Source organism: Talpa europaea (genome assembly GCF_964194135.1).
Source record: "Talpa europaea genome assembly, chromosome: 3".
In the NCBI taxonomy this organism is placed as follows: domain Eukaryota; kingdom Metazoa; phylum Chordata; class Mammalia; order Eulipotyphla; family Talpidae; genus Talpa; species Talpa europaea.
Window position 1 is genome coordinate 119,232,348 of NC_140069.1, and position 18,211 is coordinate 119,250,558.

Here is an 18,211-nt window from a genome sequence, read left to right on the forward strand (position 1 = left end):
GCCGCTTTGCCCAGCCTGCAGGGGCTGACCTGCCCGCTGGATCCGTGCAAGGGTTGTAGCTGGACGGAACCTGACTGGTACCTGAGTTCCGGAGCCGGCTGAGCATCCTGAGCCCAGCGCGCCAGAAAATTCTTGACCTTGGGACTGGCGTTTTCCGCGCTCTAACATCGCGCCTCTGGGACCGGCGGAAAACCAGGTGGGCGCCGGAACGTGGCCGCTGGCCTTGACCTCTAAAGCAGGTATTTAACCTAAATGGGGCCTTGCGGCGAAGGTAGGACGGAAGAGACGAGGTTTCTGGGACCCCGCGAGCCTTCCACAAGCACAGCTGGCGACAGTTAGTAGTTATTCAGCATCCTCTCACCTGCCTTGGTTCGCCAGCCTGGAGTAAAGCAGGTGGGGAAATCATGAAATGCAAAGTTGCTGGGGATGCACAGTGGGGAGTATTAAAAAGAGAGCCGAGAAAGTCGATGAGAAGCAAGACTGAACCAAGAAAGGACTAGAGTGGTCTGCCCTCCCTCTCACGGGACCATGACTTTAAACTTTTTCTACCTCTTTCTCTCGTTTTCATTATCTCACCTGACAGTATTGAAGCTGTAGAGTTAATTTAGTTTCCATTCTGTCATCTCGGCTGAAACACATGCATTAATCACCTAGAATTCTCACAAGATAAATGCTGATATGTTAACAAATCAGCCACATGTGTGCAAGAACGTTAAGCACATTTTCATAGAAAGAAACTGTTAATAACTTTACCTTTGTGTACAGTAGTTGTGTACACAGGAATCCAATTTTTTCCCAACTCCAAAGCTGTTGTGATTCTTCTAATAGTATTTCAAGAAGCTGCTATAATAGTAATTACCATGTGCCAACCACATTTAATATTCAAAACAACTCAGGTGAACAAGACTGGTGGTTTATATAATTGGGCTTTCTTTTGACTTAGTCTCATAAGTTTTTCCTTTTGTTATTGATCTAGATCTTGCTGAGGATGGGATTAATAGTTCTGTATGCAGGTCACACAAATTGTGAACTGCAGTATGCTCAGGTTTCATTATCCATAATGCTCAAAATTTGCTTTTAACAATTCTTGAATGTTAATGATGAATAAGCATTACCTTTGGATTATGGGGTTTTTTCCTTGACTTTTTATTAGGAAACTAGCCTCGTTTTGGTTCATTCAATGAAGACTTTTGAGACCCTGCTATATAAAAACCTGCATATGTATGCAAACATTCCTATCCTTTCCAAAAGGAGCTTATAGATAGGGTGGAAACTCATTTAAATAAATGATTATGCAAAGTGTTTTTGTAGTATTTGGGCTTATTTACTCCCCGGTGTGGCTGTGTGTTGAAATAACCTAGAAGCTTTTAAAACCACTTATGCCTTCATTCTACTTCCAGAGAGTCACATTTGACTCTTATGACACATTCTAATGTACTACGGAGGTTGAGAACAACCTTGTGGAAAGGACACTATCTTTTTGTTGCTTATACTTCATCTATTGTAGGTAGCTTATATCTTTCTAATCATAAATTTCATTTTAAAAAAAGATAAGTTAGTAACTAATTTTTTTGTGAGTCAGACTGATTGACTAATCAGTAAAACTACTTTATCTTACTCCAGCTGTACAATCTACCTAAGGAAATGGAAATGATTGATTTATATTTAGGTTATACCAGTATTTTCTGGATTAATCGAATTAAAAATTACACATTGAGCAGTTAAAGTTGGCCTATATCTGTTTCTAACTGTCCGAGGCCAAAAAATGGGAATATGCAAAGTAACCAGCCTATGAAATGATAGGCTATTGAGCACCAGTATGAAGAAGCACTTTTGAACCATCAAATTTCATCACTTGCATCTCTTTCTTCAGATAATAATTAAATTAAATTTTTTGCTAGTTAATACCACATTTAAATTTTTAAAATAATAATTAAAGGTTTATTTGCTTTCTGATTCACAAAGATAGGATTTGAAAATAAAAATAAACATTAAACACACTAGTATATCTTTTGAAACACTGCTTGAAATTGTTCTTTTAATGGCATTTGTTTTTTTCTGGATAAAACAAGGTATTTCCAAGTGCCATCTATATTATATGTGAAATGAATCAAATCAAATATCTTGGCTCATCAAAACCAAACAAACTAGCATGGTGAATTTAAAAAGTAATGTGAAAAATAATGACATGGTAAACTAGAAAAAATATTTCAGTTTTCCAGGTTCTTTTTTTTTCCAAGAAAAAACTGCTAGTGTAGTAAGTGAGGTATAGATTCTAAAACTTAGTGTGTGACAAGGGTCAGATAAAGCCAGACTAACATAAAACCCTAGAAATCTGATTATAGAACTAAAGCTACCAGGAATGGGGAGGGAGCACAGTGAACTTGGGGATGGATTGTGGGTACTTTGGTGGTGGGTGTGGTGTAGCAACAACCAAATGGGGAGATCCTTTACCTTTAAAGCAAACATTTAAACCAATGTAACCTCAAAAAAAGCAGTGTATGCCATGAACAAGTGTAATTGATAATAATTTATAGTATGCTAAAAATTGTGAGTGACTTATAAATACAAGCACAATTCTGTAATATCCTATTTGATACTGTGAAAATAAGTTATAAAAAGATCCCTGGGCCCATTAGACTAATGAAAAATATATGGATTTGGCAAATGAAGTAGTAAGAATTATGGGAATTCATTCAGTGAAAGTACCTTTACTCTGCAAATTTCTTTTTCAGATTTGAAATACCTAATTCATGAAGAGCGACTGCATACAAACCATAATGTGTCAAGAAAGAAAAAATGATCCAATAGAAATGTTTCATTCTGGGCAGCTGGTAAAAGTCTGTGCTCCAATGGTTCGTTATTCAAAGTAAGTATTGTTAAATGGTTACTGAACTAACATGTGATTTCCTTTTTATGCTCTAACTGTAATATAAGATTCCTCTACCACATGGGCTCTTCAGAAGCCTATCTTTGGGATCATTATTTAGGCTTGAGTCCTGGTAGTCCCATTTGCCTAGTATGTTTGTTGCCCTGAGTAAATAATTAACCTCTCCAAGATTCACATTTTAATATCTATAAAAATGGTAGTGTTTATAATTCCCATATATAAAGATATTGTGGATATCAAATATATAAACATGCACAGGTTTTTGTAAGATAAGTCTTCATTTGTCTGCAACAAATCCTCTCGGCTATTTGATAGCTGTGTTTTTAGTTTAAGAAACTGTCCGATTTTTCCAGAGTGACATTTTATGCTCCCACCAACAACATATGAAGACTTGGACTTCTCACTATCAGCAACTTTTGATAACTTCACTTTTTTATTTTAGCCAATCTGATTTGTGTGCAGTGATGTCTTGTGATTTTAATTTCTATGTCCTACTGATTATGAACATCTTTTCATGTTCTTGTCCCCTGTATATTGTTCAAAAAATGGGACCTCCCTGATGACTGAGGGGTTAAGTCTCAGCGCTATCAACAGTATCACCACTGTGGCCTGAGTTTGATCCCCGGCCAGGAAGCCAACCCTCATACGACAACGCAGACCTCTCCAGTCTCACCTACTGCTCCCCTTAGCAGAGTATTTCAGTCAGTCTGCCTTTTCTGCTCCTGACTTTGTCTCTGGTGAATCCTCTCACCCTCCCCCTCCCTACACACACCTTTGACCTACACCCCAGTTCTTCTATGCAAAAATATATAAATATTTTTTTAAAAAGTTTCTTCATGTCTTTTGCCAATTCTAATTTTGCTTTTTTACGCTTAAGTTGTGTTTTTTCAATTGTGACAAAATACAAAATTTACCATTTTCAACATTTGTAAATGTACAGATCAATAGTTTTAGCTTTTTTGTGTATTCAGGCTCTCAAACTTTTCATCTTACAAAATGAAACCATGCCCTTTAAACAATAGCTTCCCATGCCTCCTTCCCCCAGTCCCTGGCACTCACTCTTTCTCACTCTATGAATTTGAGAACTCTTAAGTACCTAGTATAGAATATCTAGGTACCTGATGTAAGTATTTATGACACTGGCTTATTTTACTTAGCATAAAATATCCTCCAGTTCATCCTTGTAACATCAGAATTTCCTTCCTTGTTAAGTCTAAATCATAATTCATTGTGTGTGTGTGTATATATATATATATATATATATATATATATCACATTATGCTTATTTATATATCCTTTGATGCATACTTGGATTGCATCTTTTGGTCATTGTCATTCTACTATGAACATGGAGATATATATATATATCTTTGAGACCTTGCCTTTTTTTTTTTTAAAAAAGATTTATTTTATTTATACAAGAACCGGGGTACAGGCCAGATGCGCAGGAGGGTGAGAGGATTCACCAGAGACAGAGTGGGGAACAGAACAGGCAGACTGACGAAATACACTGCTGAGGAGAGCAGCTGGCAAGACAGGAGAGGTGCCTCGCCATGTGGGTTGCTCAGAGGCCAGCGGGGATCAAACCAGTACTGCAGAGTCTGTGGACAGCTTCACAGCACTGCTCTCAATCACCTGCGCCACCTGGGAGGCCTCTGAGACCCTCCTTTCAATTCTTTTGGTTATATGCCCAGTAGTGAAATTGCTGGATCATATAGCAGCTATATTTTGAATTTTTTCAGGAACTGCCATAGTGACTACACATTTTACATTCCTACCAGCAGTGCACAAGAGTTCCAGTTCTCAGTGTCCTCTCTAATGCTTGTTACTTTCTGTTCTTCTTTTGTAATATTATAGCCTTTCTGGTTAATATGAAATGGTAGCTTATTTTGGTTTTGATTTCTATTTCTCTAGTGATGTTGAGCATCTTTCAAGTGCTTATTGATGATCTGTATTCCTTTTTGGAATACAAATTCAAGCCCTTTGCCCATTTTTGACTATGGATGTTGGGGGGGGCGGGGGGACTGTTTACTATTGAGTTTTGAGAGTTCTCTACATGTTCTAGAGTACCCTTGTCAGATGTATGGTTTTCACATATTTTCTTCCAGTCTGTAGCTTGTCTTTCATCCTCTTAGCATGGTCTTTTGCAGAGCAAAAGCTTTTTTTATTTAATAATGAATTTCATTTTATCAGTTTTTTTTCTTTTGTGCTTTTGATGTGATGTGTAAGAAATCTTTGTGTGGCTCTAGATCCTAAAGACTTTCTCCCATTTTTTTCCTAAGTTTTGTTTAACATTTGAGTCCATGATCAAATTTTGAGTCAATTTTGACTTAGTTTTTGTATAAATATAAAACAAATTAAGGTTCTTTTTTTTTTTTGCCTATAGATAACTAATTACTCCTATATCACTTGAAAGGGCTATCTTTCCACCATAGATTTACTTTTGTATCTTCATTGAAAATGCATTGGACGTGTTTGTATGAAAAACTTCTAATAAATATTTAATAATTAACCAAATTAAACTTGAAAGTACATATGACTATGGTGTTTTCTTATTCCTAATGAAAATTTTATATGTTTGCAGGCTAGCTTTTAGAACTCTAGTAAGAAAATACAATTGTGATCTATGTTATACACCAATGATAGTTGCTGCTGATTTTGTCAGATCTGTAAAAGCCAGAGACAGTGAGTTTACCACAAATCAAGGTATGTGAAATGAAAACCCTAATTTGCTAAGTTTCTAAAACTTCTAAAAAAACTTATCAGACACAATTCAAATTCACAGATTTTATTTTTAAATACTTGTTTTGCTTATGTTTTTAAATACTCAGTTCCTTGTAAACTATGGATGATAACATCAAAGTGTAGTGTAAGGTCAGCCTTCCTTATGGACCTTATCCTCTCAATAGGAGTATTAGATTATATCTCACTGCATCCAGTCTTATCCCATTCCAAACTATCCTCCCAAGAGCCCACAATGACCTTTCTAAAATGTAAATTTGATTACATGTCTTTCCTGTTTAAGATCCTTTTTAGACCTTTCATTGCTTGAAGCAGTGGTTCTCTGTGATTTCCCCAGAACAGCAGGACCAGCAGAATCTGGAAACTTGCTTGAAATGAAAATCCCTAGTTTATCAAAGCCTGCTGAATCAAATTCTAGCTGTGTGGTACAGCAGTTTCAAAAGCTCTCCTGGTGATTCTGAGTTTACTCAAGATTGAGAAGCCACTGGCGTATAGATTAAAATTCCAGCACCTATAGTAATAGAAGTATTCCAGTATTCATGGTTTAGCTCTGTCTTCTATCACTTTGTCTTCACAGCCCACCAACTTTATTCATTCTTCAAAACTAAATTATTTTAATTCCTGAACATACCTGATCCCTCATTTCTACCTAGACTAACTTTCCAGCCTTGCCTTTCCCCTATATTTCTATCATTGGCAAGCAGCAAACAGCTCATACTTCTTAATTCATTTCTCAATTTATGCCAAGCAACTTTCCCCTTGAGCCTCTGCTAATGTTCTCTTTTAAGCACAGGCATTTTGATGTACTTAAGCCTACCGTATTATAATTTCCTCTTTATGTGCCTGTCCTTCCCACTAGACTGTGGGCTCCTTGAAGGCTGGAGCTATTCTTTACTGATTCAGTCCTCAGTGTTTAGCACATTGTTGAAAATATAATTAGACCAATAAGTGGTTGTTAAATTGAAATTCTACAAGTCTCTTAAGAAACAAAGGGAAAGTACTCTATAGCCCCAAGAAAAAGCAAATTCTTCTGTCTCATGATAATCCTATAAATCTATGGATTACCATAGAAATTTTGAATCAGTGGAACTAGGTGATGCCCAGAAATCTGTATTTTGACAAATAACCATTTGAACCTCATACAGGTAGTGCTCAAAAAAAACTTTAGAAAAAAATGAAGTATACCTATATAAAATTTATAACTCTAACCCAAGATGAAAAAAAAATGTCCTTCAAAAGCTACAAAAACTAATATATTTTACCATATTAAAATTTTTATCTAAGAAAAGAACACATATATATCAAAGACTAACCAAAAACTGGTGAAAATATTTACTATAATTTTATATGACAGCAAAACAAATGTCTTTATTTAAAAAATTAATAATAAAAAAGGAACAACTAAAAGAAAAATTGCACATAGAAAGTTGTATGAAAACTATGGAGCAAGAGCCCACAAAAATATATACTATTGGTATACAATGTAGGATAAGTTATAAGGAAATGAACTTTCATGTATATTGATCTATCTATATCTATATTGGTAAGCTCTTTTGAAAGAAATGTTCATAATATCTATCAAGATGTGAGATACCTATCCAGTAGTTATAATATTAGGAATTTACCATATGAATATACTCATAAAAGTATCCTCATTACAGCATTGTTTGTGAGAGCCATAAATGAAAAGTAACCTAGAAATGTGTTTTATAAGGAAGAAAATAGATCTGAGTACAGCTCCCAAATACATTAGGGGAAAAAACACAGTAGGCCTAGTAATATTTATAGAATGTGCATACTTGTCTAAATTTTACAGATATAAAATTGTTCTGGAATACAATAAATCAATTCTAACCTTTGGTAAAGGGGTCTGATTGTCAAAAAGTGCTTTACATCAAATTTTATATTGTTCGAATTTGTGCTAAATGTAAATTGCTTTTAAAATATTCAAAATTATTTTAATGCTGTTTTGTTAGAACAGATGCTTCCTCAACTAAAAGTAGTTACTGTTATTTTGTCCTATACAGACGTTAAAGTTTGGTATCCTATGTGTGCGTTTCAGTTTTAATGTTGAGCTATTCGTTTTATCAGGTGATTGCCCATTGATTGTTCAGTTTGCTGCTAATGATGCAAGACTTTTATCTGATGCTGCTCGAATAGTCTGTCCTTATGCAAATGGAATAGACATTAACTGTGGTTGCCCTCAGAGGTAAAGCTCAAAGAAGTTGGAAGAATTTTCAAAAAGAGTAGGAAAAAGCTGTGTAAACATGGTAAAATATCTTTCTAGTTTTCTGAAAATTAAAAAGTAAGGACAATTAAATTAAAACACCTGGGTTCTAAATAGAAAGCAAGAAAAAACAAGGAAAGATTTAGGAACATGAATGCAAAGGTGGTTTCTGGTGGTTAAGTGAGTGTACTTGACAGTTGTTTTGTCTAACCTCATCACTAGAATTTTTTTTATGTGTGAATCTGCCTGGAGCCTCAACTATAATGATTATGTGAGATGTTCATGTTTATAAAGCAATCCCTAAAATGTATCTTTACTGCTACTTCAGTCACACTTGCAATATGATTTGGAAGATTGATACTTGTTTTCTCCTAATTAATTTCCTTTATAAGAATACATTTTTATAACTACTTTTATTTCTATGTCATAGTTATTTGGTTGAGTCTAAGTGATGAGTGTTGATGAAATGTAGTAAATTTTACAGTAATATCCTTACCTTTCTAACACTGTACAAGATTATCTGTCAACTATTCAAAATGTGTCCTAGAATTTTTAAGTACAGCAAGATTCAAATCAGATTAGACATATTTGTATACTCATTAGAATTAAATATGTAGTTGGTGCTAAAGGAATGCTGTAAGCTAAAAATATCTTTCTAGTATTAAGACTAGTAAAACCTCATATTATAATATATACAGTAAACATCAAATTTGAAATTAGAATGTCTGAAGTAATTGCAGATAATTACAAATACATAAATAAGTTTTGGTTGAAAGAATTTTAATTGAACAGCAACCTTTCCCCTGTTTTGGGAACATGTTTTCCTAAGCTCATACCAATAAACTTAGAAATATTGAATTGATGAATTATAAAAATCTGATTCCATTCCAGATCTCTAGAGACATAGATAGATATATTTGCTGTTCTTTTAGAATTATATCTTCTCTTTCAGCTATTTACAATTAATTTTTTGTTCTGCTTCTTTATAAAGGTGGGCAATGTCAGAAGGTTATGGAGCTTGTTTAATAAACAAGCCAGAGCTTGTTGAAGATATGGTGAAACAAGTAAGAAATCAAGTGGAAAACCCCAGGTTTTCAGTATCTATTAAGATAAGGTACAGACAATGTTTGAATTCATTTTCTGGGAATATGGCGGTATCTGACCTTAATAAATTAGTAGCTGGTATATGGAAATGTTGAGACAAGACATTTAGTATGTGAATAGATAACCATAATTTTGATTTATGATCCAGAACAATCTCCTTCTTCTATTTTTCAACAAAAATGCAAACATTTAATATTCATTATTAAAAACTTCCCCCAAAAGAAACCTTTTTACTTTTTCTATCTAATGCTAAGAAATATTTATAATATTGTAAGTAGAGGATGGAAATGATACTGACACTGAAATTAATAATGAAAAGAGAATTAACCACAAACCTGTTTTGGTGATAGATTAGAAATGTATTTTACAATCAAGAACTATATTTTCCCACTTGTGGATTGGGGTGTGCACAGCAGCTACTAAGATAGCATCTTTTAATTCATCTATAATAGTACTTTGATCACTTTTTTTTTGAAGCCAAAAGGAAAGAGCACGAAATATAATAAAACTTACTTGTTGCCAGTAGTGAAATGGCTAAAGGACTTAAATAAGAACTAATCCCTAAACAAAACTTTACCGATAGTGACATTAACTCATATAACAAACCTAAATAAAGTATTAAATATCTTTTAGTTTATTACCTTTAGTGTTAAGAATTGTGTGTTGATATAACTTCAATGTTTATCTATAGATAATTTGATTTTATACATGGATATAATTTTGAAACTATAGGATCCACGATGACCTTACAAGAACTGTAGATCTTTGCCGAAAGGCTGAAGCAGCAGGCGTTTCCTGGATCACAGTCCATGGAAGAACTGTTGAAGAAAGACATCAGCCAGTTCACTATGAGGCCATTAAAATAATTAAGGAAAATATGTCTATACCTGTAATTGCTAACGGGGACATCAGAAGCTTAAAAGAAGCAGAAAATGTGTGGCATGTTACTGGGACAGATGGTAAGAAACTTGAAATTTTTTACTTTAGCGAATGAGTGGGAAAATATTGATGTGATTTTTCATTATTTTTCTTTAAAATGAAGCCATATTGTACATTAAAATGAAGCCTGTTGTACTGATTCAAGCTAAGCAATTTGTTAAAATGGTATTAACTCTTCTACTTAGAAATGATAAATTATTTTATTGGGCTAAATTAATTCAGTTGTTTATCTGCTACCATCATATCCAGTGAGTAACCAGTTAAGAATCTTCCAAATAGCCAATGAGTAAAATAGAGCACCTAGAATAGAAATTAAAGTTATTGAACAGAGTGCTCATAAAAGGTAAAGGAACCAAGAATGCTATGCACTTTCATTATTCTTAAATTATTGGCATACCAAACCCTATGATAGATATTGGGCAATGAGAGAATGCAGGGAAACTTAATGTTAAACAAACCCAATTTATGACAATCTGGATTTACCCTTAAAAAAAAAAAACCCTAAAGAGTAATTGATGTAGAGGTCTTCAAAAAATAAAACAGGGAAGAATTCCTAAACATATACTTAAAGCTTCTTGGTTTACAATAAGTATGAAAATAAAATAGTTTTATAATTCTATTAAAGTAATATAAGAGTATTAGGAAACCTTGAAATAATTTTTTAAATAATCTGTCCTAATTGGCTTTTACCTCATAACCATGACTTTTTGTTTATCTTTTTTTTTTTCCCCTGAGGTAACAACCTAGAGTTCTAATGTATAGACAAATGTGCTGTGCTTTACTTTGTAGGTGTGATGGTTGCAAGAGGACTCTTAGCAAACCCTGCCATGTTTGCTGGATTTGAGGAAACCCCACTGTCATGCATCTGGGACTGGGTTGACATTGCTCTTGAACTTGGAACTCCTTTTATGTGTTTTCATCAACATTTAATGTACATGATGGAAAAGATAACTTCAAGGCAAGATAAGAGAATATTTAATGCTTTGTCAAGCACATCAGCAGTCTTAGATTACCTTACAGAGCATTATGGAATTTGACTAGACTGTCTAAAATTATTTTAATAGTTTTTATACTTTCAATGAAAGCACCAGCTCACATTTTGGGTTTTACTTTTAATTATTGGCTCTCAAATTTTATTGTAAAAATAATGCTCTGGGAGCATTTTAAAAGTCAGCACTACACCCCATCTTCAGAGATTCTGATTCAGTAACTCTTTTAGGGTGGCCCCAAAATTTACAGTATTAAAGAAAACTCCAGGTAATTTAAACATCATAGCCATTCTAAGTCCAAACAAACATTGCTTTGAATGCTATTATGGATGTTTGTGTTTTTTCTGAAAGGAATCATGTTTTTAACATTTTTAAATAAAACTTTATTTTAATACTGAAAGTATGGTTCATATAGTACCAGTAAGTTAACATGAAGTTTGTTCTCTTGAAAATAACTCAAGTGGCAAAAGAAATGTCAACATATATAAAATGAAAAGGAACAAATTTTTTATAGGATTGCATTTACAGCTTAGATTAAAAATGCAAATTTGAAAAATCCAACTGTTACTTCCTAATTGAATTACACACTGAATTTAACTAGACATGTTTTTCATGAAGCTAAGATTCCATGTAACTCTTTGAACAACATTAAATTTACATTTCAAGACTTATAGACTACTTAAGAGATTGATAGTTTGGTAGATAGATCTGTACTTAAAATGATTAAAATTGGGCCTCCCCAGTGGCGCAGCAGGCTGAGCAGCCGTGCACAGCCTGGTAGCACAGGTTCAATTCCCAGCCGGCCAGGGATATACCCACATGGCACAGCAGACCTCTCCTGTCTCACCTGCTGCTCCCGTCAGCAGTGTATTTCAGCCAATCTGCCTGTTCTGTTCCCCACTCTATCTCTGGTGAATCCTCTCACCCACCCCACCTCTGGCCTGTGCCCCAGCTATTGTATACATAAAAAAAGAGAAATCTTTAAAATAAATAAATCTTTAAAAAAAATTTTTAATAAAATAAAATGATTAAAATTAATTTCAGTCCTGCACATCTCAAATATAAACATCTTGGTAGCTGATCTGGAAATAATTGTATATTAAAACACTATTTTTGAAGAATAGTATCTGGGGTTTAATTTAAACGCCCAATTTTATACCTTGTTTTTGAGTGATGGTATTTTTATGCCACCCTGTAATTGATAATAATTGCAATTTCAAAGTTCCCTAATGTCTGTTACTAATAGAATTTCGCAGGTGGTGAAGGTGCCACCTCTTTCAGTCCAGTATATTCACACAATTTGAAAACCTAAAAAATAGTAATTAAAGAAAATATGCCTATGCTTGTATTACTTTCCTCTCCTACCCATACCCAAACATTACCCTAAAGTTTATTGCCCCTTCCCAGTCCAGGCTCAATAGCAACAAAAGAGTACGTTTTGACTTCACAGATCCACATTCTCACAACAAAATGTTACCAACCAACCACCCATCCTTGCCCTACCATATAAGTACATGTTAATCGCAGACAATGAAATCTTAACTGCCATGTAAGAGAAGCAACCGAAAAGAAGTGCATTTTAAGCACGATCGCTGAATTTGCACAATTCCTTATCTCTGCACCAGAAGAAATGCCAGTGAAACTCTTGAAAAACATTGGCTAGCCCCACGCAAACCACACTTCAGTAGAAATTTAAGGCTTGGCTCTTCTGGAAGAAGTAACACTCGGGAACCCCAAGCTTGGGGGTCCAAAAATCTGAGTCATCCTCTAACTCCACCACCAATTAGCAAACAATTATAGCTAATCATCGTCTTCGTCGCACCGCCAGCGACGCCAGCCGAGACGGGCCTCTGCCCGCGTTTGGGGAAGGGAGCTGGCCAGGGTGGGGGTGGGGCGCGCACACACCACCACCCCCACTCCAGCGCCCGCGCGCCCCGCTTTTCTCCTCCCCCCGCCGCGGCGTCTGACGTCCCGCGCGTCGGCGGCCTCGAAGCAGCGCGGGGAGCCAGGCCGGCGGCAGGCGGGGTAAGGCCGAGCGAGGGCCGGGGGTCGCGGCCCTGGCGGCGGGGCGGTGGGCCGGGTCGCCCCGCTCCCTGCGCGGAGGACCCTCGGGGAGATGGCGCAGCCCCGGCGCGTCGGTCTGGGGCCCGCGGCGCGTTCCCCGAGCGGGAGGGCCCCCGGCCGCGGGCGTTAGTGAGGGCGGCGTTAGGCTGCTGTGGCCGCGGGAGCGGGACGTGAGGCGGCGCCTCGGGCCGCCCCGCGCTTTGGCAAGGCCCGCCCGGAAGGTGGGGACGGCGGCCTCCGGCCCAGCCCTGCCCCCCCTCTCGCTTCCGGCCCCGGCCACGTGAGGGCCGGGGGGCGCGGTGAACCCCTAGACCAAAATATTGCGCCCGGGGGGGGGGGGGGGTGTCTTTAACCCAGTTTCCTTTGAAAAGCATTAAAGTAAAATAAGTGTTTCCCTGTTTAGGTGTGAAGAGGAAAAAAAATGACACTCCAGTGGTCGGCAGTTGCAACCTTTCTTTATGCTGAAATAGGACTTATCTTAATCTTCTGTCTACCTTTTATTCCTCCTCGGAGGTAGGAAATCTCCAGATCGTTACAATATTGACTAGAGGATTAACTCCTTTCTACTTTTTAGTGCGATATGGGAAAAAAACGTTTTCTTAAGATTAAAAGTTATGAGTGTCGATTATGTGAAAGGTGCCCTTTAAAAATAAAGTAATAATGACAAGATTCTCATGTTATCGGGCATAAATCTTTTTATTATATGTGAAAGTGAATTAACTGACCCCCCTCCCTCCTTCTAAAAGGAAAAGGGCTAGTTCTATTGGTTTGGTTCTGTTTGATTTTTGGTTCTACTTGGTTCTGTTGATTACAGCTGCCTGTAATAAAGCAATGGTTATACTTTTATTACCTGTCATGTCATCAGGTTTTACCTTTGTTTTAGTGTCCTGAATTAGAGCAGTGAAAGAAGGAAATAAATTAGTTTTACAACTTAGCATTGGACAGAAATGTTTGGGTCATTGGAATGAAAATTTAGAAACGTAAGCCCGTAAATGTTTTTTACTTTGGGATGACAAATACTTTCATTAATGTTCTGTGGCAAATTTACTACATTTTCCCACACACAGGAAATTAATATGTATTAAAATTGCTGAGCATGAAAAAGTATCAGAACTGTACATTAACGTTAGTTCTTTAGTGACCATCCTAAGTACTACGTATCTGAATCAAAGTATTGGCTCACTTGACCTCTGTGATCACTTACCTGTTTTAGATACAGAAAATTGATAGTATGAATGGTGAAATACACTTACAATAAACATGTTATAAGACATCTGTTCTTACCTTTGGCATAAAAGAAATCTTTCAAAAATAAAATCCTAGAGCTAACTCGTTCAAGTTTAGTAAGATGCCAGTTCTAGAAGAACCTTAGAAACTTTATACATTGCCTCAGAGTGGGTGTAGGCCTTCACAACTCTCAGTTTGCTTCTTACCTACCTGGATTTCTTCTCACACTTCTGTCCTTGTGTATCCAGCTATGCCTTCACTTTTATCTTCCTTATACTAAAGAAAATAATTTAACCATATTGTAGGAAAGTACCTTGAAGATAATTTTTCTAACCCACTCTTTCTATATAGATCACATGCTGAGACCCAAAAAGGGGATGTGACCTTCTGTGGTCATCTGGCTGGTCCATCGCTGATTCCAGACTAGAACCTCAGCCTAGTGCATTTTGTGATGGGATCACCTTGAGAGGAGAGACAACCTGTTAATTTTGTTTCAAATCCTCAGTTACACCCTATGTTGGTTTTTGGTAATACTTGGAATGATAGAACACTATAGTCAAGGGGGGAAAATGTTAGTTCTAAACATCTGATTCATAAATAATGCTTAGTAGTATAGAAAAGGAGTATTTTGGGCAGTTTAATTTAAATAATTTCCATAATTTAATTTAATTTTGATCCTTAAATTATGGATCGTTTTCTTCCTGCCAAATATTTTTTCCTATCCCAGTCAGATGTGTGTTCATGTACACGTATTGTATAAATATACATGAGAAAATATGGTATAGATTCACACAAATTATTTATAACATGTCCCCACTTTGTATAGCCATCTCTTTTAACCTTTTATATGTATAATCTTCAAAGAAAAAGTTTCAGTCTTCATTTAAATTGGCTGTCTGTTATTTCATAACCCACTGATTAAAGACACATGCTCAGAAGTCAGACTGCCTGGGTTTATGTTCCCAGCTGTGCGTGTTACTATATGAAATTGGGCAACTTATTTACCATCTCTGACCAGTTTCCCCATCTATAAAATGGAGGTAATTCTGATATCCATCTCATATAGTGGCTATTGTAACTGAATGAGTTAAAAAATGTAAAGGTACTTAGAACTACAGTAGAGTGAGAACTCAATGTATATCAGCTATCATTACCTCCTCTTTGCAATAAGTCTTATACCTGCCAGTTATTCCCTGTGAGAGTCTTTTTTGCTCCCTTTTTTACTGCCCTTTGAAGACAAGGGACCTTACATTTGTACCTAGATCAAGGTATTGACATATTTATTCTTTTTCTAAAAAGAAAAAAAAATTAATAGTATGTAATTTTTGAGTAGCATCCTTGGAATTGGAAGCATAAAAGCACACACCAAAAAAAAACCTGCTTCATCTATATTATATCGATTTCCTTCTCCTCACCAATTTCAAGTTAATACTTAAAGCTACTTTTAAAACATTAATTAGTAATTTGTCATAATCTTAAAATATACCTTTTTTAAAGTTGTTAGTGCTTAAAGTATTTTTAAGTGTTTATTACCTTTACATGTCTCCTTTCAATTCAGTAATGAGTTATGCATTTAAAAGGCCCTTGTATAAAGTTTGTTATCTTTCATTTGTATGATGGATTACTTTATCATCCTTTGCCATTTACAATGCATTTTTTTTAACCTGTGTCTTTGCTTGTACACTTCAGTCCATCTAGACTATTTTCCCATTTCATATCCCCCATGTTTAAATCTTGATGTGGGTGGTAATTATGTGTATACATATGTTTGTAAAAATTTGTCAAGCTATGTATATATAAGATTCTTCCATTTTACTGTATATATGTACTATCTCAGTGATTTTTCTAATTCCCGCTTGTGAAAATAGAGAAACTCCTTTACTTGGACTAGATGTTAAAAGTTACTGTATAAAAGGAGTCTAGAGGGTTGCACTTCATACTCCTGAAATGTTATTAATTGGACCAGTAAGTATTTGTTATTTTGTATTATCAATGTTATTCACTGTATGCAAGAGGTATAAAGTGATATTTTCTTTTAACAACATGACATTTTATTTTATTTTTTTAAATAATAAATTTTATTTTTATATTCCCCATACAATTGCAGCCCCCCCATTCTGACCCCAATCCCTCCCCTCCCGCCCCCGCCCCCCTAAAAGTGTCTCTGGTTCATAGTTTTTTGTTGATTTTGATTTTCACTTTCTTATAGTTATTCATTTTCCTGGTCCCTTATTTAAGTTTTCTAGATTCCTGCTATGAGTGAGACCATCCGGTATTTTTCTTTTTCTTTTTGGCTTATTTCGCTGAGCATGATCCCTTCCAGCGCCATCCATGTTGCTGCAAATTGCATGTGTTTATCTTTTTTGAATGCTGAGTAATATTCCATGGTGTATATGTACCACATCTTCTTGATCCAGTCATCTATTTTTGGGCATTTGGGTTGTTTCCAAAGCTTAGCTATTGTAAACAGTGCTGCTATAAACATAGGGGTGCAGGTGTTCTTTGGAATTGATGTTTCTGTGTCCTTTGGGTAAATACCTAGGAGTGAAATTGCTGGATCATATGGAAGCTCTATGTTTAGTAGGTCCAGAAATCTCCACACAGCTCTCCACAGTGGTTGGACCAGTTTGCACTCCCACCAACAGTGCAGAAGAGTTCCTTTTTCTCCACACCCTCGCCAACATTTGAACAACATGACATTTTAGCTTAAGAATTCCTTTTTATGGTTTTGATCATATATATTTACTTTGAAAGTTATTTTCACTTTAGAGTATTTAAGCCACTGGACAGAAGATAATCAAATGTCAAGTTATTAAATTTAAAAACATTATTCCTTATATTTTGAGACATTCTTATGTCATTTAGTTCTGATATGACATAAAATCCAAATTTCTGTAATTCTTTTCACTTACTACACTTACCAAAATCTATTTATAAAGTATTTAAAAATTTTAACTTTGCACATTTTTAACATTTTTAACTCTTTTAACTGTACGTTTAATGTAATTGCATTGCTTTACAGATGGCAGAGGATCTTTTCATTTAACATCTGGGGTAAAATTGCAAGTTTCTGGAATAAGGCTTTCCTTACTATTATAGTCCTATTGATTGTTCTGTTTCTGGGTAAGTATGAGATTTCTTCTGTGAATAAATATAACTCTGGGGTTTTCTTAATTAATAAATTTGTTGGATTTTAATTAATTAGGGGTGATGTTGCTGTTGATATACGCTTGACTTTATATGGTATACTGATAACGTAAATGTAGATACTGAAATACTGGTATGAATTTTGTGGATACTACTACTGTGTATGCACAAGCACACATTTTTCATATGAGTGCAGTTATTCTTTATCTTTCAGTGCAGCACTACATAGCCCTTTTTTCATTTACCATATATACAGCCCTTTATAACTGTGTCCTAAACACTCATGGGCTTAGCTGTTAGGGAGGCAAGCAGAAGGATAGAATCATTAGACCCTCAAAAGGAGTCTTAGATGCAGGGTATGAATTTTGATTGGATTCTGGTTTAAAAAACAACTGCAACACAGACATTTGGAACTACTGCAAAAATCTGAATGTAGACTGATAATATTAGATATTATCTGATATAGATCAGAAAATATTAGGGAATTTTTGTTAACTTTAGGTATAAAGATAGCATTATTATAGAGCAAAGGCCAGCAACCTATAGTTTAGGCCAATTGCTTATTTTGTAAATAAACTTTCTGGGCAGCATAACAATGCCTATTGGTGTGTTGTCTGTACCTGTTTCTGTGGACAACTCCAGAGTGGAATAGTCACAACAGAGATCTTGTGCCTGAAACATTTACTGTCGATCCTTTACAGAAAATTTTCCAACACCTGTTAGATAGTAATATGTCCTTTTTATTAGGAGATGCATGCTGAAATATTTTGCAGTAAAATGTCATAGTTTCAACTTATTTAAACAAAAGACAAAGCAAATATAAAATGTTCAATGTTTTATACAAGTGGTAGAAATATAGGTGCTTATTATAGTTTTTCAGCA

General features: G+C 35.5%; 2 protein-coding genes across 2 annotated transcripts in view; both read left to right on the plus strand.

Annotated features, from left to right (window-relative positions):
- Positions 1–2,753: 2,753 nt before the first annotated feature.
- DUS4L (dihydrouridine synthase 4 like) lies at positions 2,754–11,040 on the plus strand (the record flags this gene model as incomplete). The annotated part of the gene is made up of 6 exons (XM_084229591.1): positions 2,754–2,869; positions 5,475–5,596; positions 7,724–7,841; positions 8,851–8,973; positions 9,696–9,922; positions 10,692–11,040. 6 exons carry the CDS (start codon positions 2,754–2,756, stop codon positions 10,937–10,939), a joined length of 954 nt encoding a protein of 317 aa, XP_084085717.1. The 3' UTR covers positions 10,940–11,040.
- Positions 11,041–13,376: 2,336 nt separating this feature from the next.
- Positions 13,377–18,211, plus strand: part of LOC311168243 (B-cell receptor-associated protein 29-like) — a gene marked incomplete at both ends in the record, with an annotated part of 49,751 nt that continues 44,916 nt past the window's right edge. Inside the window, 2 exons of the mRNA XM_084229613.1 lie at positions 13,377–13,468; positions 17,205–17,305. Of these exons, the coding sequence (XP_084085739.1) occupies positions 13,377–13,468; positions 17,205–17,305 (193 nt within the window). The remainder of the gene's footprint in view (positions 13,469–17,204; positions 17,306–18,211) is intronic.